The following is a 26,121-nucleotide window of genomic DNA, read 5'->3' as shown; positions in this document are numbered from 1 at the left end:
AAAGCTTTCACAGGTTAAAAATGGTAATTGTACCAGTTTACCAAAAAAAATCACTCAGAGCTAATATATACACAGGTAACTGGGGTATACTCTCAGCAACCAACTGTTGAAAACTAAGCCCACAAAGAAACTGTCTGCCACTTCTATTCTTCCCTAAGTATCTGCTACTGGCCGTTAAGTCAATATAGGCTCTCTATGTCTATACAGTATCTACAGAACACAGACAGATCTTCGGTCAGACCTGATAACAGCTGTTCTTATTTCATAAAAGTGTTTCAAAGAGTAAGTTAACTTGTGTTACAAGCATATGTGTAGAAAGTTATCATGATCCTAGATGGATTCTTAAATTCATACCCAAAATATTTTCTCTTAAATTGTGTTTACATCTATGTTCTTAATGGCCAAAAACTACTTCCACACAAATAATGGGAAGAAAAATATACAGAAAAAATGCCAAATCAGGAAATTTCCTCACTTCGAGAGAATAACATTAAAGGTAACTTTGGCATCAAAGAACTGATTTTTTGAAAGAGAAGTTAACCTTATAGTCAGACCAAGACTGTTTGAAAATAACAAACCAACTTAATCCATACCTGGGACACGCTGGACTGGAGCTGTAAAGTTGCAGGCTGAGACATTGTTGGTTGTGTTACTGGTTGTCCAAGAGACTGGGAGCTTAAAGACTAGGATTTAAAAAATTGTTCCGTAACTGGAAGAGAATGAACTTCACACTTGACATATTTCTTTACATAAACTCTCAATTCCAAAACAGCATCATATGAACATCTGATGAAACATGTACATTTCCTGAAATATCTAACCCTAAATATTAATTAAGAACATACAAGAACAATTGATAATATACATAAACTATATATAACTGTTCTCCTGCTAAAAATATATAAGGAGCAGTAGGTATAAAACAGGAAGAACAAAAATTACAATCACAGCTGTCTTCAAAGTCTTATTTATAGTAAGGGCAAAAACTTTTCAACAAGTTTGGAAGTTGACAATTTTGATTTATTCTTACAATAAATTACACAATGCATATTTTAATATGCATTCTATTTTTGAAATAAATAAAAAATTAGTTCAACTGGAATATGAGCACCAAGCATGTGAAGCAAAACGTTTTCTCATGTTACCAAAATTTCAGAAACTCTGTGGAAGTATTCACTGATATTCAAAGAGACATAAATCTATATGAATGCTCTGTAGGAAAACACAGTAATATTTTAGCAATTGCATATATATATATTTATATATACACACAGGTATTTACATACATATATTAAAAATGCAGAATCATATAAAGAAGTTGTGTATGACTGAAAGCATAGATTCACATACAATCTTGCAAACCCTAAAGCCAAAACCATAAATACTTACACTCTTAATTACTGTATTCTCTTACAATATAGTATACTGAAGGTCCATATTGATGATTGTCAAATATCCCAAGTGAAAATGTTACATTTTCAATGATGTGTTTTCAGAGGAAATAAAATGAAGATTACATGGATTCAATAATACCTTTTAAAGGTAAATTGCACTGATTTAAGTACAAAAATTTTTCTTTGAAGAGTTACCTGACTACTCAGAGATGATCTTCTTTGTGTAGACTTTTCATGAGCAGATAAGCTTTGCCTTGGAGGAGTGCTAGTGTCCACTGTCATTTTAGTTGGTGTTGCTGACAATGTTCAGAGTTACAACAGAAAGAGATGTGTTAATAGTAATCTCAATTCTGCAAATGCAATAATCAAATTACAGGAGGCTCTTCCTGAATAAATATAAAGCTTAAGGCTTGGACTTTTGTTTTTCCCTGAATATCCAACAATAATGTGACCTGATGGAGTGAACTAAGGTATTGAAAGATCTGCTCTTGTACTTTTAGAAGTAGAAATCATTATACAACCTCTGAAAACCTGAGTGGCCAACAGAGATCTGAACCATCATAAACGACATTCTCATCTGCAAACTTTTAATAAAATGATGATTAACTGTTAGATATGAATTTAAGTAAAGCGGAGAAAGTCTTCACTTAGGAGGCTTTTTTTCATATTTTCAACAGTTGGTGCTTACATGAATGATCTGATACTGCAGTATGTGAAGATTTTCTTGAACTTCTGGAGGAAGCAGATGGTGTGGGGCTGGTATCAAACCTTTCCAGTGCTTCTTTGAGACTCACTGTGTTTATGTGATTGTCAGATCCAGAGTCCTGACTCTGAAGAGACACACAGAAACAACTACTTTATCTGATGCAGCACACAATGTACATTTCTGTTAGCAAATATGTAAGACCATGCTGTGGTTAATCAATCCCCTTAACGCAGTTAACTGCAGAAGTAATGTCCTGTTTGATATCTGTAAGCTCAGTTTCCATTGGCAACCTTTATCCTTAGAAAAGAAACCCCCCCAAAAAAACCAAAAACAACCATATAAGCCTAGTAACCAAAATGCATGCAGGCATGGCACAAACTGACTGCTCAGCTAACCTCCTTCTGTAGCAACTCAGTTCGGTCTGAGCACTTGTGTTACAAGTGAACTGCTTATCCTCTTAAGGAAGGATAAGTTAATTCCACTAGAAGGAGCACTGTCAGATGAAACTTGCTGAACTGCCAAGGGAAAACACCACGGAGTATCTGCACAAGCTCGTTCATCTAAGACTCACTGTGCTTTCAAGGACATTCAAAATGAATTTTGCATATGTCTAAGAAGTGGGAGAGAGTCACATCATGGAACAGCTCCTAGGCCTCTTGTGAATTCCTTTAAGTCATCTTTTTGTGTTGACCTTGTTTTTTCAGAATGAGGGTGCTTCCAGTAAGGAAGAATATTTATGTATGAATCTAACTGCAGAAATCGGATCTTGTTATATATCATGTTATAATTACATGCATATGAACTCCCAAGAAGAGGAGCAGTAGAATTACAGTTAAACATCCTTCCTAGATTTCTTTGATCATTTTAAATAGTCATTCTATTTAGAGATGAAAGTAATTACTTAAACAGGACAAACACTTCCAGCTAGTGTGTATTTGCTTATGTATTATTACATAAAGACAGAAAGAGGAGGTAAAACAAGATGATTGAAGACACTCACTTTATCTGTTTTTATCTCTGGAAGAGACTCTTCAATACCAAGTTCTCGCCGTCTTTCTGCTCTAACTTCTGCATAACTAGAAGAACAAACCAAGTATAACTGCTATATCCCTGGATGATTTTAAAAACACATCTCAATAAACAAACTCTTCAGATGTATATTGCTTACAAAGTATCTCAGGAAGCTTTGCAGTGATGCTTTATTATTTATTACTTGTACTTTCTACCTCCAAAAACACTCGCAGTACAGCTCCCATACCATTAGAATTTCCCTAATATAGATTTAGGAGGAAAACTTACCTTACAACAGTGTGCGTACAGACAATAAACTCTGGCCTGGAATTCCACTGGTGATACGTGATATAGTAATGTGTTTGAAGCCAAATCCACTGTTGTCCCTTTGTAAGGAATCTATAATAACACGATTTCCCTTTCCCATATTGCATTACTATAAAAGTGAAAAATAAATTTACTGTCTTTCCAGTCTGTAAATATTGCAATTACATAACAAATTCTATTTCCCAAGTCCATGTATCCCAAACCCATGTCCAATCTGATACTATGCTAGTGACTAAGAACAGGTTTAAAACTGCAGTTTTCTACCAGAAGGAATCTACACTGTATTTATCTGAGAACTGCAAAATTCAAACTTCTATTTTTGCAGGGTTTTTATATATTGTGAAATATTTACATGCAAAAAATATTAAAGAAAATCAGAAGAAAAGAAAAAACAATATAAGAAAAAACAATATAAGTATATGATAGCTAAACCAAAAGCTTATTCTTCTACATGTTTAGATATTTTTATTTATTTATTAAATATTACAGAGCCTTTTAAATGCTCTTACAAGAATTGGAAACATATTAGTCATAATGCTGTGCAATCCAATCCACCACAATCAAAAATCTAAATTATAAGAAAAAGTTACATCTATTTTGTAATTCTGTATCAAAAGAAAAAAAAAAAGATCAAGATCAGCAGTACAATGTCAAATGAATAGGAGTAACAAAACTTTAACAAAATACATCACAAAATTTCACTCCAACCATTTAACAAACTTTAAAGTGAACATCTATAAAGCAGATTTGTTCATGTTAGCAACTTGGTCATACTCACAATGCTCGTGACATTTTGCCAGATTATCTAGATCATCCACATGATAATAATCATAGCCTGATGTTCCCAAAACTTCAAATGGAAGATAACCTATTATTGGAGGTGCCCTAATTAATAAAGAATTAATGTCATTTTATTTTCACAAGAAAAAAAAATCATATATGTTTTCTTGATTACAGTACATGTTCTGAAAAAAATTAAAAATTAAACCCAACATAAAGCTATGAGTAGTTAATGCTGATTAGTGAGCTCTAATTATTATAACCATCACTGTGATTGAGCTACTATTGCTGCTATACAGAGAAGGAATTGCACCTGTGATCCAAGAATAGGAACTTCCATTCTAAGCTATGTCTAGATGTGAACTCTTCATTCGGTTCTTCAACAGTGCACATTTCCTAAGAAGTAAAAAAAAAAAACAACACAAAAATCTCTCTCAAAACTGCTCTAATCTAATTTATAAGTTCTTTTGAAATTCAGGCTTACCTAAATTTAGTAGATACCTCTACAATAGATATAATATTATTTGTATTCAGCTTGATTGTTTTTGCTTGTTTAGATGCATGGTACTGAGGTGGAATCTAAACTCAGCTATGCCAGGCTGACACTCAGTTGATTTAAAAGGAATGACCAGACATTAAACTCACACTCAGTATCTACAAGCACAGCAGCACAAGCAGAAATCAACAGTTCCTGCAGTTACACTTTTAACTCGTAAAAAGGAAAAGAAGAGGTGAAACACTCCCACCAGACACACTGACTACAGTACATGCTTATAATGGGTAAAAAGCAACATGAGGAAGATGCACACCTCACTTTGACTTTACGAATAGGATAGAGTACCCTAAATCCCTTTGACTTGCAGGTGCAGACATGTACTATAACAACACATTATTCTTATGTTTAAACTCATGAACAAAAAGAGAACCACTGTATTTCCACTATTTCAACAAATCTTCAAGGTGTTCTGTACATCTTTTCAAATGTCCTCCACTCAGACATCCAAGCAACCAGTGTCTGACAGCCAATTTCTGCCATCCCCTACCCAAGAGGTAAAGATGCCCCACCAATTGCTGTGCCTCACGCTGAGAGAATAACAGAGCCCCGTGCCCCCTGCCAGTCAGTCCCCTGGCCAACTCATCTCGTGCTGCCTTCCAAGAAGACACACGATGGGCTACCTGCATACGTACAGATACACCCACTCCTCAAAGTATTGCAATAAAATTAGAGATCTGTACATCCTTCTTTTTTGGATGCCCGCACATTTGTTACACTTGCAACGGTAGGAGCTTGCAACGGTATTCCCACTGGCAGGAAAACAGCAGAGTCCAGTAATGACCAGGTACCACACCAGCTTCCTAAGGACTGCATACAACACAGAAGCTGTTGCTGCCCTGGTTAAATATGGACAGACGAGCACACTGCTGCTCTGTAAACATCTGTAACTGAAATAGTTCTGAACAACAGAAGACCGGCAGTTGTTCGTACGAAGGGACCACCCTCCTTTTCATTATTTCAAGTTGGACAATGCTCTCAGACACAGGGTCTGAGGGAGGTGGGAGTTGGACTCGATGATCCTTATGGGTCCCTTCCAACTCAGGATATTCTATGACACTATGAAAATACGGAGTGGGTATTTTGCAGTTTTAAAATAGATCTTTTAAAGTTTTCTTTCTATGAAAAAAAAGATGAACATAACTAGGTAACGTCTTTTCCTCGCCTTTGTCGGTGTAAAATCTAAAGACAGTGACTAGAAAGTGAGTTGCACGATGAAGGTTATGAACAAAATCACTCTGTGCACAACGTTGTGACTCTTGACATGAGTACAGTTAGCAAGGCCTAACCTTCAAAACTGACACTACCTTTATAACCCCGAACTCACCCACCTTGCTAAGGCTACAGGATTTAATAAAGTACCACCACTAATAGCAAAGTAAAACAAATGACAAAGCAAGCATATATCCACGACATATACTTTTGATTGTTTTTTTTCTTTTAATCTGATTACTTTGGCACAAGTCAAAACAAAAGAAAAAATAACTTAAGTGCAGGCAATAAAAGCATAGTAAAAAGACTACTGTTACAGAGGAGTCAGCAGCAGATTACCCAATGATTTTACACTCATGATTTACATATATCCCACTGTAAATACCCCAGGCAGAAGCTGTCTTGTTGAACAAGACATCTTGTTGAAGTTGTCAACAGGGCATCTAGAAAAGAAAGGACTTTCATTTGCACCAAAAAGTTTTCTGGTAGAATCCTTTTGGTGAGATTAATCCTACTTTCTTGATAGAATTCAATCATTTTCCAGCCAAATTGCAAGATAAAGCGTTTAAAGAACGTGTAGAGGCAAATCCCACCATTGAGAAGGTACCAAGAGAAATAATCTCTCTGCAAAAATTATGTCACAAGTTATTACAAAAAATATCAGTGGTGGAGTCCTATGTAGAAAATACACCTGAAAGTGAACTTTCAGAGATTACTTCAATTTTCATGCATATTATGGCTTTCTGAGAAAGCACTGTATATCCTTGACAAATGACATCTTAGGTCAAAATAAATAAATAAATAGATGTGTAACTGTAAACCATCTGAATTAAAGAGAAAAGGTGGCACATGAGTGGGCAGTCAGGCTCTACCTTAAATATGACAATGCAGTACTAAAATACACATCTCACTGCTGGTGTCTCAGTCACACGTCTGTTAGTAAATCTACTGGGATGGTAAAATTCCTGACATAACATTATTTGCTGAAGTGTAGTCAATGCTAGCCTCAATAACACCTGAAGGTATCAACAGAGTATGTACAAACATTGTCAGATTAAAAATCTTCACGCTAATTTTGGTCCAGAGGATTCACAAGAAGATTTCTCAGATGAACAGCACTAGTTGAAAGTTTTGAGAGGATCTTAAAACCTCTGTAACGTTAAAGCTTCCTTAGGCACTAAGTTCAGATAAACAGGAATGAAACTTTGCCCTGAGTATAATATGCAATTCAGTGGCCCTCAATAGACTGAGAGAGACCTGAAAGATCCTCCTCCAGAAACAGGAGATACAAAAGTTTTACTATAGTAAATTCTAAACTGTGAGACTTCAAAAAATCAAGATATTTGCAAATACTGCCATCTTTTCTTGCAAGTCTTCATGAAGCATGAAGTCAAAGTGCAAGGTATAGACCATGTCTTCTGAGGCTACTACTAACAATCTTCAGCTTAAGATAGCAGTGCATTCAATTTACATGTGGAATATTTAAATATTCAAAGAGTTCTGCATAACAGACAGCAGGTTAACCATGTGCCACATATATTTCATGGCATTTCTTTAGAACTGAATTATAACAACAAACATGGGATAGTAGACTATCCTATACCTTCGTTAATATATATTTGTATAAATATGTAATTCAAATTGCAATCACAGACTATCCTGTACTAAATCCTATTTATTTCGACAGATTTTGGCGAGGAACAGGCTTATTCTTAGTAAAGTCTTACACTTCATCCACATCAATTCTAGACTTGTAAAGACATCTTCGTTGTGCATTAGCAGTTATGTGAAATGTTCTCTTTAAAAAAACAAGTTACTGAATAACAAACAGTGCTGAAACAAAATGGAAGAGGTCTATTACCTCAAAGCTAACTCTCAGTTACTGACAAATGATACAAGCTTTAATTAAGCCCTACAAGATTTGCTTCTATGTCCAACCAGAGCAAGACCATCAGCAACATCAACTCAAATCATTAACTTTTTCAGTGAAAGAGGAACCTCAGTGTTATCTTTCACTGTTTCAACTGAACTAGCTAAATTATATTCTTATGGACTTGCAAATTTATTTTTTGCATATTATTTTTATGACTATTTAGAAATGGCACTCACCATAGCAACTTCATTTGATGCTTTGCATAACATTTAACCTATCTGTATGTGAAGTAAGAAACAGATATTTTCAGTTTCACATAATGAAATTCCTTATACTTTTCATTAATATTTGAAGTGTTGTATGCATTTTCTCTGAAGTTTTCCTGTTCAGAGTACATTTTAAAATGATATAAAAGTGATTTCAATTGTGCATACCTTGATAAATTGAGGTGTAGCTAATCTAACTGTGGCTACAAAGCAAACTTTGTCTTCATATGAAGGCCGGTGTGATCGCTGAATAGTTCCTTCAAAACCGTTGTGTGCCGAGTTGGGAACTGAGGGAAGACAGAGGACAAGAGGCCAACGTAGATTATAGTATAAGCATCAAGGAGAATGGCATTAATAACACAAGACAAAACCACAAGTATTTATCTAATGCCATTTCTTTAGAATATATACATTATGAAAAGTGCTACATGTAATATATACACAGATATGCACAGGAATAATAGCAATGGGAACACAACCATCAAGTAACTTTCTCAACTAAAATTACAGTTTACATATTATCTGTGACAAGTAGTTTTTAGAAACTAATAACAATTGCAATTCTTTTTTGTAACTACTAAAAATTACTAGAATACATCGTCTTTCAAAATACCTTTAAGGTTTCTTTTGTATCAGCTTTTGCTAACTTTTCCTTTTGAACTCTGAGCTAAGTATTTCTTTTCTAGGCTTTCACCACCTTCAAATGACACAAGCTGAAGACAGAAATGAGTAACAGAACAATTAAAGACAAAATTATGTGTGTGAAAGAATCTGGAAATCAAGCTGAGAACAAAAAAATCATGGAGATGGAAGGAGTCACAAAAGGACAATAGACTAGACTTCAAAACAGATTAGCTTCATCTTTTTCAGCAGACATCCATTTAGTATATCTTTAACAAGCTCCAAAGATGGTGACCCCAAAACTTTCTCAGGCACTTCCAAGCCGAAGAGGTTCTAGTTCAGCTCTAGACTAGAAATTCCACTCAAATTTCTTCATGCAATTTAAGCTTATAGCTCCTTCCTCTTTCCATCAGAAAGAGAGGAGGCAATTTCTCTTTTCTTTCACAGGATCACAGAATAGCTGAGGTTGGAAGGGACCTCTGCAGATCACCTAGACCCCTCTGCCAAGATGGGTCACCTCGAGCATGTTGTGCAGGATGGCATCCAGGTGGGTTTTGAATATCTCCAGAGAAGGAGACTCCACAACCTCTCTGGGCAACGTGTTCCAGAGCTCTGTGACCCTCACAGTAAAGAAGTGTTTTGTCATATCCAGCCGGAACCTCCTGTGCTTCAGTTTGTGCCTGTTGCCTCTTGTCCAGGCATCACTGAAAAGAGGCCGGGCCCATCCCTTTGACACCCTCCCTTCAGATATTTATATACATTGGTGAGATCCCCTCTCAGTCTCTACTCCAAGCTAAACGGTCCCAGCTTTCTCAGCATCTCCTCCTATATTTTTATCTTATCCCTTCTCCTTTCTTCTTCAGAGTTTATCTTACCTCATAGGTTAGATTTTCACATTTCTGATTGCTTTTGCTCTGAACATTTTCCAACTGCTTCAGTTATTCCTGATATATAGCGTCCAAAATTGGACACAGTAACCCAGATAAAGAGATAAGGGTGCTAAAAAGTACAGAGGGATTATTTTATGTGTCTTAGACTGCTTCTTGGAAAGGCTTTTGCATTTTCACAACAATTCGGTGTTTGGTCACAGTACTTTGGCCATGTTCGGTTCACCTTCCACAGTAACTCCTTTTTCTAAAGGACTGCTATTTACCTGACTGTAACCTTTCTTTCCTGTTTGTATAGCTAGTTGAATAGCTCCTGAATGCAGTGTCTTGCATTTGTTCTTACTGAATGTGTCTGTTTTTTCACCAAAACCAAATTATTTTCTATATTTGGGGCATTAGAATGTTTTTAGCATTCTTGCAGGTTCTTGCATCACTGCATGACTGCAAATTACATTCATTTACTCATGACATTAATGAAAATACTGATGAAATCCAGAAGACATTCCTTAAGATTCCATTTTCATGGTGAACAGGGATAATTTTTCCAACCAGTTCCTACAGCTACTTTCTAGCAATTTCAATTAATATGTGCTTCCTTTACATGTTCATGAGAATGTGGTATGATAATTGTCAAAAGCTGAATTAAAGTACATGATTTGTCCTCTTATTCACACAGTGTATTACTCTGGTAGAGTAAAATGAATTGATGTGAATGTTATTTGTACCAGAAAGATCCACAATGGCTGCTATTCTACTCTTTGTTAGCTTCCTGAAGCTCCTATATATTCAATTATTTGCTCTGGAATATTTCCTGATACTGAACTGCAACTGACAAGTCTGCAGTTTCCCAACTCCTCTTTCTGAGACTATCATATTTGGCCTTTACAGACCTGCTTTTTCTTGTCTCTCCTATAGTATTAGATACCCGCTTTTGGCACTAACACTCAACTTCTCCCTACCTCCCTATGGGAAAAATACTGATATCACATTAAAAAAAAAAACAAAAAACATAGGTAAGACAGTGCTTTTGATAATTTTTTGGGGGGTGATCTTCCTGAAGACTACTGACCATACCACACAATCCATTTGTCTGACTAACCAAATAAACACACCTATCAAGTAGCTACTCAGCACAGGCTGGCCAAAATAACTTGAAATACTGCAATACAAAAGTGGAAATCAATAAAAATAAATTTGGTGGAAGAGAGAAGTCAATCAGTGCAGAAAAGTCGAATTCTGTAAAGGCCCATCCGCTCATCTGAGTGGTAACTCCTGTCATTAAAAAGTACAGACTTGAAACGGGGGAAAAACAAACATTTTACTTCCCAGCTCACTGCAACAATAATGAGAATTGTGAATACTCAGTATCAGCAATCCTCAAGTTACTTAGTCATCTGCTTAAATACAGATTATACTTAAATTAATTTGGGCTCTTATTTTAAAGCACTGAGGTAATTTTTTTCTTACACTCAATTTAAAAATGCTTTACAAGATGCATGTAATACCTAGTAGGCAGTTTTACTTCATTTTCATTTAAACAACGTAAAAGTGATGTAACTGTTTCAGACTCTTCTTTTAAAAGAACAAAGAACAATTTTAGCTCTTCCTTAAGTTTAGCACAATCACCCCAAGCCTGCTCAGTTATAAAGCTTCCTAAGCATTCCACTCCAATGTGGTGGAAATTACTCACCATTATTCAAACACTTGAAATTTCCTATAAATTTTACATATTCATATGTAGGTTGCTCTTTTGGGTCTATTGTTCCTCGCAGCATATGGCAACAGAATTCTAGCTGATTTTTTGCTGAAAAAAGAACAAACAAATTAAAACACTGCATGGTTGATGAAGCACACAGGCAACATGAAATGGAAAGCAGGAATAATTAAGTTGCATACTTATACTGAGATACTGTAAATGTGGTGATTACAAACGGCTACACACCCTGCTTTCAACCAGCGTGATACTAACTAACCTAAAGAAAAGGAGAACTTCTTTAGAATTTTTTCATGAAGGACTGAATGCCAATGAAACAGAGAACCCATGAAAAATAGAACTATCTTAAAGCAGCAGCTGCCCTAAACAAAACTTTATACACTTCCAACACCCGCTGACCTGTTTTCATTCTTGTAAACTGCTAGAATTGTCGGAATAGAAACTATGTGAACAAGATGAACATTTCTAATATAGAGAGTGAAATGTAATGCAATACTGAAAATTTTACTCTTCAAGGAAAAAAAAAAAACACCTTCACAAAAAGTGCTTCCATTCAAGCTGTATATTTCATTCTGCAGGCCTCACCCATACACTTCTGCTTTAATAACATTGGAAAAGGAACTGATACAGCGCAGACTGTTTTTAATGCAACTACTTACATTTTAAGTATTCTGGTGTCAACGAATCACTTTCCAGCAGATGAGAAGACAGTATTTTATAAATTTCTGAATGTTCCCCCTCTGGGATAAAATTAAATACACTCTGATCCACAAGATCAGACTGAAAGAAAAAGATTTAATAAACATTAAAATAATTCAAGGCATGCATGCAATATTAGAAATCCTACTATTTTAATGCAACACAATGCCACAGATCAGAAAAATATCTATAAAATACTACTGACTCAATAAAGCCACCAGCTGGAATATAAAAGAACATTCTGCAAGTAAAAAACCTCATTTTGATTTGTCTTGACACTCTGAACCACTTCATGAAAAATGCCATCTATGAAGCAGATAAACATACACGCTGAAGTACGCTGGAGCTTGTATTAACCACCCTGGGATGCAATAATTCCAAGTAAAGCAGCATTTGAATTATAAACTATACAGTGGTGTTCTAGGGAATTACAACCTGTCAGTGGCATCCAATACAACCAAACAGTATTTCATAACAAAAGACAGCATGTCCCTACAATAGTTTACTGTATTATCAATAGCTACAGCCAATTGGAATTGATTTTATGAATATGTTTTATAATCAGTTCCACAACTATGTACACAGGACTGGGAGTTTACAGATGAATGCAACGAAACTGAACAAGTGTTTAAACGCATAAATGCGTTGTAATGGATAACTGTGCCTCCGAGAACTGGCTAAACACTATATTTTAGAAATCACAATTACCTGTATATCTTTCAAAATTCTTAAGCTGGTATGATGCATACCGTAGAGAAATTTGTTTGGAAGAATCATTTTAAAAATATGTCTCTCCAAGTTGTATGAATTACTCTTAATACAGTATGACAACTAACCCATACTAATAATTTGTCCATCTCTTGTAGAAAAAAAAGTCACCATTCCACTCATCAACTGTTTTCATCTTTGAGTACTAATGTTTCGCATTTCACAGTAGCTTTATTCAAAGGTAACTTCAAAAAAATAGAATGTTGAATTTACCAGTGAGCAATGCCGCCAAGATTAAAAATGAATGAATGTAATAAAATACAAAATATATACGTAGCCTAAAAAGCAGAATCAGCAGCAATGTATTTCTTATAAGAGTTCTTTGGCAAATAAGCAGTAAAAAACTAGTTTAAATATATTCCAAGATATTGTTCCTTAGCAATATTCTTCTAACTCACGTAGAGGCTATGATAGGTGTGAACTCTAAAGGGTCTCCTACAGTTAGATTTGTTGTTTAAGTTATGTTGAAGAGTCAAGTCTGAAGCTAGTCTGGTACTTCATAATCCTGCATAAATGTGCTGACTGTATTCTGAATTTCCAAAATGTTTAATATAGGAGACAGACCAGTAGCAAGGAGTTGTGCTGAAGAAAAAGCAGAAGCATTAGAATGCAGCATACATCTGTTGTATAAGGTCAAAAAGAATAAAGATATTAGTACTCAGAGCAAAACAGCATCTGCAGACAAGCTGCTATGTTACAGAAAGCAATTCATACTTACTGGCAAATGTTCAAGTAAGGGAGTTATACTTTCAGACACATATATTATATTTCCATCTGTCATAATTGCTAAAAAAAAACCATCAAGAGCCTGAAATTAAACATAATGGGCAGTTAAATAAAAAGAAACAGCATTTCAAAAATGTTAGTTATATTCAACATGGAAAAGAATTTAGGCCAAATTTAGTTGAGTTTATTATAAAAATGAGATTACTTTTCACTATTGAAAGTTCTTTGTCTTGCATTTACACTACGAGCATTACAGTTTCCATATCGTTCTTTTCTTAAATACTATGACTTCAGAGACCACTATTTCCTCCATCTCTGTGGCATCCCACTCTGCCAGCCTGTTACTTTTAATTCTATCATCACTTTAAACATCAGAAAGCTAGAGGCAAAAGCATGAAGAGGTGGAAAAATGATCATAAGAAAAGAACAAGTCAAAGAGGTGGTGAAATCCATGTATTTCAGTATTTAAAATCCCAATAGCCCCAATCTCCATAAGAGAAACCTGTACCAGGATTTTATTTAAGTTCGAAGACTGTGAGATACAGTTCTGATTGCCTTATCTTCTACTTAGCTCAAACTCAAAATAACATGACAGTCTTTTGGTGGAACATTACCAAACAGAAAAGCATGACAGAACTTCTAAATAGGAAATTTAAAGGTCACGTCTTCAACAAATATTCTTTTATCGCTTTCTTCTAGCTTTAAGTCATTAGTTGCGGATGCCTATTTTGTCAGGGGACTGGAGAAACACCAGAAACAGCTACAAAACATCTCAAAAAGCAGAAACAACTATTTCACTAACTTACTGTAAAAATACATAAACCAACTACAAAGGGTTTGGGGCACATTTTTAAGTACAGAAAACTGAAACTTTAAATGTTTTTAATCTGCACCTCAAAGAACAGGTTTAGCTATGGAATGAAAATCAGTAAGTGCTTGCTCATTTACTTTGTTTTTCATTCAGCTATTATTAGAACTTGTTTTACTGACTTATCCTCATTTTCAAGGAAATGATAGCTTAAACTGAAAGTTTATTTCTAGTAGTAATCTAACTATTTAAGCAATCTTCTTTAGCAAAGTAAAACTCACACACCATTTTTGGGAAGCGAATCAAGTAAATACGTTAAGGTCTTTATCCCTCAGAAGTTACAGTGGATGTGTTAAGCCTTTTTCTAATTAGGACTTCAGTTTACGTGTAACGTTTCATTTGACTAGAACCTTCCTTATGTCGATAGTTTAAAATATCAACTTTACTTTTATGGTAAATATGTTTATTTGTAGACTTGTTCTGTTACGATGTTTTATGTCATTGAAAATGCAGTTAAAAGAACACAATTATTCATTAAACTGTATGCACAGAGAATTCAGCTGTTTACCTTCATGAATACAATTAAAATATGAAAATGAAAAGACACGCCATCAAACTGAAAAACATCATCATGGAATCACTCCCTGTGAGGTAACATTCTACTTCCAAGAAAAGAGAAATAACGTACCTCTAACATTAACTGTGTGAACTCTTCATTACTAAGGAATGTCGGTTTCCAGTCCTGTCGAATCTCACTGGCATCTGATTGTGCAGTAATTTCTACAATCAAACAAATACAGAATATAAGGATTTACCCAACAGTTAAGATCATTAAACGCCCAGTACCCAACTATCTTGTACAATTTTGGTCATTCTAACCTTTACACTAAAAATTGTTAGCTCTTTCTCTTCTTCCCACCTTTTTCTGCTGTTTATAAAGACATAAGGTTACATTAAAAAAGGGTAGGTTTGGAACAAAGACTGTTACGAGCCGTATGACAGACTCCAATCCAGAATCACTAGCAAGTCTGATTTGTACATAGAGACAAATTTGGAAATGAACAGATTCCTGTAACAGAATGGTTGAGGTTGGAAGGGACCTCTGCAGATCATCTGGTCCAACCCCCCTACCAAGATGGGTCACCTAGAGCACGTTGCACAGGACAGCATCCAGGCGGGTTTTGAGTATCTCCAGAGAAGGAGACTCCACAACCTCTCTTGGCAATGTGTTCCAGTGCTCTGTCACCCTCACAGTAGAGAAGTGCTCCCTCATATTCAGCTGGAACCTCCCGTGTTTCAGTTTGTGCCCGTTGCCTTTTGTCCTGTCACTGGGCACCACTGAAAAGAGTCTGGCCCCATCCTCTTGACACCCTACCTTCATATATTTGTAATATATTGGTAAGATTCCCCCTCAGTCTTCTCTTAAGTCTTCTCTTAAGTAGCACTTAAGAGAAATATATAGATTAACTTTCCATACTAAGTGAGAGAAGCAAAGGCTGCTGAGCAAAAGTAGACCCTGGGTTGTGAAAGCTAATGCTTCTTCTTCAAATGATAACTGGAACAACAAGAAGCAAAACTGCGTAGTACCTCAGTGCTGATGACTAACAAGGGCATTACAGAGGTACTGGTTGTAAAAACAACCTTGAACAAGTAAACGTGAATCAAGCATTTAGATGAATCAGAAGAACAAAAATGTGTCTTTATGGCTTTTGATTTCAAATGGAGAAATCTGTAGGAAGTTCATAAGCTGGTTTGTTAATTCACATGGCTCAAAACCTGGAAATTCACATGACAGAAAACCTGGAATTGACTTAAATATGCAAAAGGCTGGAAAATTTCAGAATTTTGTTTCTCAAACTGGGCAAAATTTCATGAAGAGCCTTATACTCAACTAAGAGAAGAGGGAACAACAGGGAATTATTTATTATATGTTATGCAGGGAACTAATATATTATTATATATATATTATACAGGGAACTGGCAACAAGTGGAAAGCTGCAAGGAGGAATTAAAAAGACTGGAAATAAGAAGGACCTAAATATTCAACGATCAGATTTCACAAAATGCATAACTTCATCAGGCCTTTGCTATTCATTTTGAAATGGTATCATAAAGCAGTAAGAGTGGGCTAGAGAATAAACAAAATCTAAATATAACCCCAAGCCTAAATTTTCCATCTGAATACATATATTGCACACTGAGTGGGAAGTCAAAGGACATGAAAATAAAGCGCACTGCCATCACCGTAGAGGTGAAATCCAAGAAGCTTAATGCATTCAGTCCCCAAAACAGAAAATTGTCATTTTAGAACTGGAAAAGCACAATTCCCTGGCTCATTCTGGTCCATACAACCAACCCAGTGCAGAACTAAAAAAAATCACTTTGGTTTCCACAGTAGACAGAATTTACGCTGAAGAAATGCTGAAGTTTATGCTTTAACAAACTGTTCTGAATGATCTCACCACAACTATGGGCATTCTTTTTAATGTCCCAGAGAGCAGTAAGTATAAGCAGTATAAGCAGTAAGTGTAACACTAGAAAACAGAGTGAAAGCAACATGGAAAAGAACTTTCAATTGGTAATTTCAGAGAAATGCTTTAAAATGTGTTAAAAATGCTTTAAAAATTGTGTTAAAAGATGAATGAGACTGAGGTCACATTACTAAGCCAGGCACCAAACATAGGAGCCCAACCAAACCTGCACACATTCAACTCACTCAGCCCTCAGATTGTGGATCTGAAGCAACTCGGCATTAGTACTGAGCGTCCTCAAAAGAAACTGCCTACTGGGCCAAGAACTGTAGCATTTATCTGTGGGCTGTATGAATATAAATCTACTAGTTGTAATCGTAATAAGCTAAATTTTTCAGTATTTCAGCATTTTCACAATTTTCTTGTTTACCAATTCAAAGCAAGGTGCAGGATTCAAAGCTGTATTGCCAAGTGAGAAGCTCTCAGTAATATAATTTCAGAGCGCTTATCTTGTTGTTTTTTACAATAAGAAACAGAATCCACTCTGGCCAATAAGCAGATAACATAGTTCATTTGGACTTGTTTCTGGTGTACCAAGCTCAGCCAAAGTGGAAATGGTCCAGAAAGAACCAGAAGCAACACAGCTAATCAAAACCTGGTGGCTGAACACAGTAGGATTTTCAACAGTAAAGCAGCTAATCATTGCTCAAAAATTTATTTGCTGCTAGGGTCACTCTATTTTAATGTAACAAACAGATCCAAGAGCCTCAGGAGGCAAAGAGAGCTTCTGACCTTTGCCAAGATTTTGTCCCAAATATTTTAATCTAAAAAAGTGCAGAGCGATGCTGGTATGCACTTGTAAGCAGAGCTTCAGAGACCTTAATATGAAACGTGCAGTCACACAAAGCTACATTCTGTCCCATCAGGTGAAGAACAAAAGCTCCAGGCCTTAAAAAGCATCCATCTCCAGTGCTTTTTTTTTTTCTTTCCTTTTTTTTCCCTTTTATCCTCAAAACCAGAAACAACCGAGCAAAACCACATAAAAAACAGCAATCAAACAATGAAAATAAGAAAGCCCTTCAAAGACAAAGAGTTACAACTGGTGCTGCTGGCTGACAGCTGTGTTCGTTCTATGCTTTATATTACAGGGAATCACTAATACAAGATAAAGTTGTTTTGAAACAGAACAAACTTTTATGAAGACTTTAGAGCCTACAGAACTTTTACAGGAAAGGAGCTTTCATGCTATTCTATTTGTTATGAGAAAAACTTATCTCATGGAACTAAAACAGCATAATCAGCATTTATTTGGCAAAAAAAATCAACCAACTTATGCATTCTTGCACAAATTATTCCACTTCCTTTTCCATTTTAATTATTATGTTTACCCTTCTAATGGCACTATTCAGTACACATCTGGTGCCACTTGAAACGTGACCATAATACTAATCAAAGAGACATATTCAGGCATGGAAAAATATTTACCATACTGTAACATACCTTAAACTGACAAACATACTGTTGATAATCACTTACCTATTCACACACTTAGCCTTACCTAGGCTAGCTTTATCTATTGTGGTTTTTAACCTAATGGTAGCTTATTTTGTCCTTGCTGCTTTCTAGTTAGTATACATGCTTAGAAATTCCTCAGGGAAATGGGTTAACAGTGAAAGAGCTTGTTTTCTTGAATTTTAATCTTGTTTTTGGCAGTGTGAACCACAGGGTGCCATATTAAGAACAAGTGTAGGAGCAGGATTTTTCATATACAGAAATATCAGCCATAAACAGTGTAGGCTTAGTCAAAGAATTTTTTGGTAACAGAAGTAATCTGTAATGAACTTCAGTAAAACGTATCTCAGTATATCCAACCATCAGCTGATGCAAACAACCAAAACATAGCGAAGATGTTCAAAACAAAAACATAGTGAAGATGTTCACAGATATTCCTAGTTTTCACAGTTAGTGTTCAAGTTTACAAAACACACACTCGTTGGCTTATGTATCAATGGGTATGCCTTGGAAATCAGAAAGTTCAGCTGAAAGCATTTACAGATTTTCTGTGTGGTATTTTTGTGTGGGGGCTTTTTTTTTTTTTTTCCCAGTGTTCTAGCTAAAAGGCAAAAAAAAAATGCCCATGTTCCAGGTCTGCATTACCACTGCATAGCATGCTCTCACATTAACAACCTAGCCCAATAAAGCTTGCTGGAGACAACAACATTTACAACCTGCACGTTGCAAAGCAGCTGTATTCTAAAGGTCTCCATCTGAACATAACAAACAACTTGAAGGTTTCTTCAAAAATGCATGCTTCTCTTTATGAAACAGACTTGTCTGACAACTATGGGATAAAAACAAACAAAAAACACACACTGATTTTGCAAAATACCGTCTAAAATACCATCTAAAACAGTTATACCTCTGCTACCTAAATTATAATCATAACCTTATTCAGGAACCCTTTACATTTTTTTGACAATTTCCTTAAAGGAACTGCAGAATTGTTAATGGTTTTATGTACCAAGTGAATATCATAAACATTTTTAACAACTTGGAAATACTTTTCTTCTCGTTACAATTAATTACCTTTGTGCTTCCGTAAAAAGTCAATGCTCTTCTGCAGTACAGTGGATTTATCCATCTTCCGAGCATTGCCTGGAAGCATGGAACCCAGCTCTTTGATAAGTACATTAAACTGATCTCGACGTTTCTTTTCAGACTTGTTTCTAGACACTCTGAAAAACAAAAGAGAAAACGTTTTACAGCAACTATGACACCTACTTAAAGTAAGATACGTTCTACTGCCAGGTTCCTGATGGGAACAACCCCTTAAGAATCTCTGCTGTGAGAACTGACACAGAGACACCTACTCGAAATCACAGACACCAGTGTGTGAAGAATGGTTTCTTCATTCATGGAGGGGTGCACCTGAACCTTCAGAGAAAAGCTCCCTTAGACAAAAATACAAATAATTGAACCATAGTTACAAATATACAACGTATCTAGAGAATAACAGTAAGAGAATGCTGTTAAATAATGTGGTTGATTACACAAAAATCACATTTTTATTCTGTTTAGAAATCTTCTTGGTTAGTCCAAGTATACGACATTTTTTAGCATAGGTAAGCTAAAAAATTACCTTTTTGCTTTATCTTTGTCATCTTCTTCCACCAGACCATCAAAAATGCTTCCATCATTTCTGAAAGATACAGAAAGAAATAAATGTGAGAGGGTAAAATTTCTCTCTTCTGGAGTGCAAACACAGCAAGGAAGAAAAAAAAAGACCTCAATATTCATCACTCATTCATCTACATCAAGAAACTGAAGAATTGTTTTACTGTGATGTCTCACAAGGGCCATCAGCAACAACCTGAAACCAAGACACCTACAAGTTCTTCTTGTAGGACATTTACTAAAAAGAAAGAAAAAAGACATACATTTCTGACATGACCCATCTTTAGGCTTGTAATGAGAACTCACAACCCTGTGCAAACACTTAATTGAACACTATTTAATTCTATTTTTCCATCTTTTTGATTATTTGCATTACCTTATCCTTTTGAAAACATCAGAGGACAAAAATAATTTGTTACCTCTACTTATTCACAACTTCTATTACAAATATTACAAGAATTTACAGTAAGAAAGTACATTTTACTTAAGTATTGAAGTATCAATAATGGAAGAGGGCTGAGAAATATGCTATACCTCATCCATGCAAGTAGTTTTATAAATATACAATTAACTGGGAACAGTAACACTAATTATTCATTGTATTTGGTTCCTAACCAAGTATCATGTATTTTTTCCTCAACTTGACAATTGCCACTGTACTGCTAAAGAGGTCATAAAATACCAAAATCAGAACACATTTTCCTTTCAAGATACCTCTGCGTACTTCATACAACACCTCTGTTTGATTTCCCTTTTAAAAGTAAGGCAAAACTGTTCTGTTTTCTAAAACTGCTGTTTAATGGACTTTTACATTTTATTTGTCCCATTTCTTCTGCCTGCTTTCAGCCTATTTAGTGCTGTCCTCTCACTGACTGCTTTGTGTCCACCCATTAACATTAGGTTAATTTTTCAACCTAGTATTTCCTTCCCTTGAGGCAAGTAACCGTCCATCTAAAAAGCTTACTTCATCTCTCTGATTTGTAACTGATAAATCATCAACCAATCATACAGTACGGTAAGCAGTGATGTTAGGAAGTAACTATTTTCTGTGTTACTGCATAAACTTTCAGAAGGAATTAATATATTCAAATGGCTGAGGTTTCAGTGAAAATCAACAAACTTCACTAAAAAATGAAAAGTCAGATAAACTTTTTAAAAGGTTTGCTGTACGTTTTTTATTGTTATTTATTCAGAATGGGGTTAACGTTCTGGAAGTTTTATGCAAGTTCCATTTCCTGAAGTCTCAAAACCGGCATATTAAGGACCTAGTATCACCTGAGCTGCTAAGGAAGTCCAGCGCAAGGAATCAAATAGAAACCGTGGCTCAGCTATTACTTTTCCCTTGAAATAGGTTAGCAGGTCACTTTACTGTCATTTGCAGCATCACTAATCGTTTAAGTGTATTTGTTTTCCTTAATCAAATATTGAAGTACTTAAAAAAATAAAAATCAAGTAAACATAAAAAATCAACTCAACTTGCACAGATGCTGTTCCATGTCTGAAAAGTCATACATTTTAAGATTCATCTCAAACAATAAAAACACTATTTCCAATGACTACAACACAATGAATCTAAAAATTATAAAGATAACTGTATCAAGGTAGCAAAAAACTCACTCCTTGTTTTTGCATAAATTACTGTTCTCTATATATTAACTATAATAATACAATTATTAAAGAAAACATTGAACACTAATCCCTCCAAAACTCTCAGTGTTTCTTAACATACCTGTCCGCAATGGAGCTCATTTTATGGGTGCTTATGGTAAAAAACATAACATATCACACTTTAGTCTTGTGGTAGACATTTGTACGTTTGCCTGTAAGAGAGGAAAAAAAATCAAAACGTGACTCTGGAGGAACAAATGTGTATTTCAGTAGAGCATACTGAAGTTTTTATTTGCTCTATAAACTGCTTTTAATCTTCCTCTCTATTCCAGCCATCTGCTCTGCACTCCCACCTCCTTTAATATAGCCTACATTACCTTTATAACCTGGACTTTAATATTTTATTTTACATGACAGAGTTTAAGAGAACATTGTTTTCTTAAATGCTACAATGAACAAATTTGGACTAAGCCAATAGAACCCTTTTTCTGACTAAATTCAGATATAGCTTTTTATTGTTATTTTAGCCATTTTATCTAAAAGACTTACATGATTTTGAAGGCTGAACAGATGTAAAATAACCTCCTAAGTAGTAACACATTCCATTTGGAAATTGTGCAAACAGAAAGCATTTGGGAAATAGTATTTTACAGCTGTTATTTATTTCTTACTATAATTTCTTTTTAAGCAGATTTTTATATTAGACATGTGAAATTACAATATGATACTTATTAGAAAGTGATCTTTATACTGAGATAAAGTCATAGATAACCTGGCCATTTCTTAAAGCAGTCTTTTATTCATTACGAAGCTTCAGTAAGAGGCTTTTGCTTGCTTTTTTTTTTTTAAAGTGCATATATTATTTTGAACAAAGAATGTGAATTAAACATTAACAATGAGAGAATGGATTTAAAATTAAAATAAGGATTTAATTCAATAAGTACCTATTCCTAGATACCCCAAAATTATAAATATAAAATTGCACAGATATATCAAAGACTGAAAGCCAAAGATAAAACAATTCAATTAAGCCTCTCCCTTTGATATAAAAAGTCAGGGAGCAGCAGGACTGGAACACTGTCAGCCATTAAGGAACAACTGTGTGCAGCAAAAAGTTTTATGTAAGAGCTCAATTTGCAGATCTTCAGGAGTTTTTAATATGCTATAAACTTAACAGTATAAAGGTATTACATTTATTTCAAACAAGCTGGTTTTAGTCACTTCAGTGACTCATAGTTTCTGATAAGGAAGGATTTGTTTGTTTCTGGAAGTGCCAAATCCAGCGGAACTTGCAGTGGTAATACCACAAGAAATATGGCAGCTGCTATTCCAAGGTCCAGACAGCCTGCAAAATGTTCCAGGAAAATCTTATCCCAGTTTTTGAATAGATAGGGAAACTGAGGAAGAAAGCTTATGGTCCAACCAAATTGCTTCATGGTCTACAACAGCCACATATTAAGAATGTTTCATGCACAAAATTAGCCCTTTATTTTTTTTTTTGTCCACAAAGCTTCAGAACTGAGTGACACAGGGAAGTAAATGGGAAAGCTGGGCTGTAGCACAATCTCTTTCAAGGTGCATCACAGGGTGTGCGTGCTATTTTGCCCCAGAGTCCCATGAGCCCTCTTGAGCCCCCTTACCTGCTTCTTCAACTAATAAGGCCCAGCTTTGTCTTGCCTTTATTCTCCAGAGACACTGGAAGTAAACCATTCCTTCACTCCAATACTTCAACATAACAATTGTACTGGCCATTCCCACAAATTAAATTCCCCAGATTAGTTGGCCATGGTTTATAAAGTCACGAAGTTGTACCATTTGAAAAACAGCCAGAAATAGCAGGATAAAAATAAATTATGGAGAATTGTTTGTTCAAATTCTTGTCAAAAGCAATCAACAGAGAGGTTAGGTTGCTCAGCAGTAAAAGGAAACTATCATTACTGACAGAGAATTAAGTTTAGAATCAAAAAGCCAATTAGAACCTTGTTTTTATAAAGCTTGTAAAATGTACACTAATACAGATACGCACTAACTACATTTTCAGCTCTGCGTTAAGTTTTCAACAAATTTGGGAACTGACATTATAGGGATCAAGAATAACATTAAATTCCATATGCTAAATGATATACAGTTCCACTAATATGCAAAAGAAAAATCTGTGTGTAACTAAACACAAAAAAAACTTTTATCTTTGACATACCTGACGTATTCATTATGCAGAATCAGAATTTAAGAATCAATATTCTCCACTTTAACAAAGCACTCAATTTCTAGAATTCAACAATATCATTCACTTGTTACTGTATACAGATCCTACGTCAGAACTGGTGACCCAGATAGATTTGGTACCCAAGACAGTTGAAAGAACTGATAGACTATACGAAATGCACCTGTAGTGCATTTTTTTCTCTCTTTTCAAGGTCTGATCATTCCCTCTTTGCATCCAAAGTTGCAAGAGGCTAAATATCCTCAGTGGTTATACATGTCAGTGGATAAGACTGCAGAGATAAATCCAGTGAAATCAGGCAACTTTAATGCAAACAGTACAGAAACCAAGGACTATGTCTAAGAATCAAATTCAGTCATTTTCTGCAGAATAAAAGACACTACTTTACCATTGCTATTCAGCCCTTCAGTGTTGATGACAGAAAGCCATAGGAACTTTATTAATTACAAGAATACAATTTTACCTTTTACACTTTGAGACTTGTAAATAGAAGTTTCAGGGGTGAAACACTGTTTCTTCTGAAGAATTATGTGGAGTTAAATGTATCCTCTTCTGCAGAAAAGCATTAAATTATGAACTGTAAAAAAAAAAAAGGAGGGTTTAAAATTGGTAGATTTTATAATTTTTTTTTTAAATAAAAGAAAAATAATAATTCCAACATGAGTAATTTATAAATGCGATATTCTGCCGACTAAAAATACCTCAATTGTTTTGCTATCAGAATTCACCTTGCCTTAAAGCTCTTTTCCTTGTTAAGCAGTACATTCTGAAACAGTTTCAACTCTGCTTCAAGAAGCTGTCATTTTATGCCAATCTTTAATCTTTATGTCATTTTTACTTTTAAATATGGTATCAACAACACCATCTACATCTTCACTTCCACATGGCACCCTCAAAGAATTTCTATATGCCATTATTTAAACATCCTTTTTGCTGAAACTCTTACTTGGGCTTCCACTGGCTTTCTCAGTGATGTCTTCTCGTCTCCAAACTTGCTACTCTCAGGACTCCAGAATGTGCAGAATGCTGCTGGTGACTAGCAAAGTTGCCCAGCTGCATTATTGCTACTGCCTCAGACACAGCCATTAACCCCTTCTTTCAAAATCCAGTTCAAAAATCCTTTCAAAAATTTATTCCAAACTTACGTCACAAATGCAGTATTCCCATAAAAAACCCACCACCAGTTTAAATAATCACTCACTTCTGACTTCTTTATATGATTACTTTTCAATTAAATCTATTTTTATACACTTCTTCCCTTGAGCCATGCTACGTTCTACATTTCTAAGTCACCTGAAATCAGCTTTTTCTCCCATCATTATCTCATTTCTTTGTGCCTATATATTTGCTATACAATATATTTGTAACATTTTCTATAAATGTTATTATAAAATGAATTAAATTTTCAAAAGAAGGTGGGTTCTAAAACTAAACGTACACTACTCTTAAATTCATTAATGCTACTGAAAACATTATATCTAATTTTTATCTCTCTTTTTTAAAAAGTATTTGATTACAAAAATAAAATTTCTCCTTCCCCTGCACCTAACAGAGGCTCTTAAGTGGTTAAAATAGAGATGTAAATATTAACATAGGAAGTTAAAGCACAGCAGACCAATCTGCCAAAAAGAGAAAAACAATTACAGCATGATTCAATGAAGCCACTCGCTCTTTTCTGGCCAAATAACCTGCTGGCCCATTGACCTACTTTTTCAGGTGCTCGCAGACTCCTCTCCTCTTCTGTTTTGTTCCATTTGACAAGTGCAAACATTAACAGTGACAAAGAGTCCCAGGAAGGCTAGGTTACAGAGACTGCAACATGAAACCTATGTTTTTAAACTGCCTTGAGTTGAAGAACTCTGCCAACTCTCACCCAGCTCCTAACAGAGCTCTAATGAGGAAAATTTTAAATCTCATCTCTGCAGTCTGTAGAGGTGTATTTTTAAAAAAATCTCAATTAAACACTTAAGATAAAACACCACAGACCTTAGGCACAGAACTGTATTTGTAAATGTCTAAAGCAGAATGAAAAAAGAGGAAGTTTTTAAGGATATTTCAAAAAGGGATTTCAAGATGAGGAGGAAAAGAATATGTTTATGTTATAAAAGAACATAGGCAAGCTTAAACCAGACCAAAAGGAAAGCTAATCACAGTGGAAAAGGTTTTGTAACCAAAACCGCATAGATCTCTAACTCAGCCGAAATGGCATGCATGTGAGAGCTAGCAGAAAGGTCTAGACGCCTACACAACAGCACTGGGAGCCACAAGTGTTCAAAGGTCACAAGTCTGTCTCCACAAA

General features: G+C 35.2%; 1 protein-coding gene across 2 annotated transcripts in view; it reads right to left on the bottom strand.

Moving 5' to 3' along the window:
• CLOCK (clock circadian regulator) overlaps positions 1 to 24,336 on the bottom strand; it is a 35,903-nt gene extending 11,567 nt beyond the window's left edge. For both annotated transcript variants that reach the window (XM_080589481.1, XM_080589482.1), the window contains exons 1-16: positions 24,286 to 24,336; positions 21,720 to 21,810; positions 19,956 to 20,015; positions 19,403 to 19,551; positions 15,034 to 15,125; positions 13,530 to 13,619; positions 12,004 to 12,124; positions 11,321 to 11,434; positions 8,291 to 8,409; positions 4,532 to 4,614; positions 4,217 to 4,323; positions 3,400 to 3,547; positions 3,101 to 3,176; positions 2,083 to 2,224; positions 1,590 to 1,690; positions 594 to 683 (exon numbers count right to left, since the gene is read on the bottom strand). In XM_080589481.1, coding sequence (XP_080445607.1) covers positions 594 to 683; positions 1,590 to 1,690; positions 2,083 to 2,224; positions 3,101 to 3,176; positions 3,400 to 3,547; positions 4,217 to 4,323; positions 4,532 to 4,614; positions 8,291 to 8,409; positions 11,321 to 11,434; positions 12,004 to 12,124; positions 13,530 to 13,619; positions 15,034 to 15,125; positions 19,403 to 19,551; positions 19,956 to 20,015; positions 21,720 to 21,766 — 1,539 coding nt within the window. In that variant the 5' untranslated portion in view covers positions 21,767 to 21,810; positions 24,286 to 24,336. The remainder of the gene's footprint in view (positions 1 to 593; positions 684 to 1,589; positions 1,691 to 2,082; positions 2,225 to 3,100; positions 3,177 to 3,399; positions 3,548 to 4,216; positions 4,324 to 4,531; positions 4,615 to 8,290; positions 8,410 to 11,320; positions 11,435 to 12,003; positions 12,125 to 13,529; positions 13,620 to 15,033; positions 15,126 to 19,402; positions 19,552 to 19,955; positions 20,016 to 21,719; positions 21,811 to 24,285) is intronic.
• Between the last annotated feature and the right edge of the window lie 1,785 nt (positions 24,337 to 26,121).

Source organism: Anser brachyrhynchus, assembly GCF_964034855.1.
Source record: "Anser brachyrhynchus genome assembly, chromosome: 4".
NCBI lineage: Eukaryota > Metazoa > Chordata > Aves > Anseriformes > Anatidae > Anser > Anser brachyrhynchus.
This window is presented reverse-complemented; position numbering and strand designations above follow the sequence as displayed.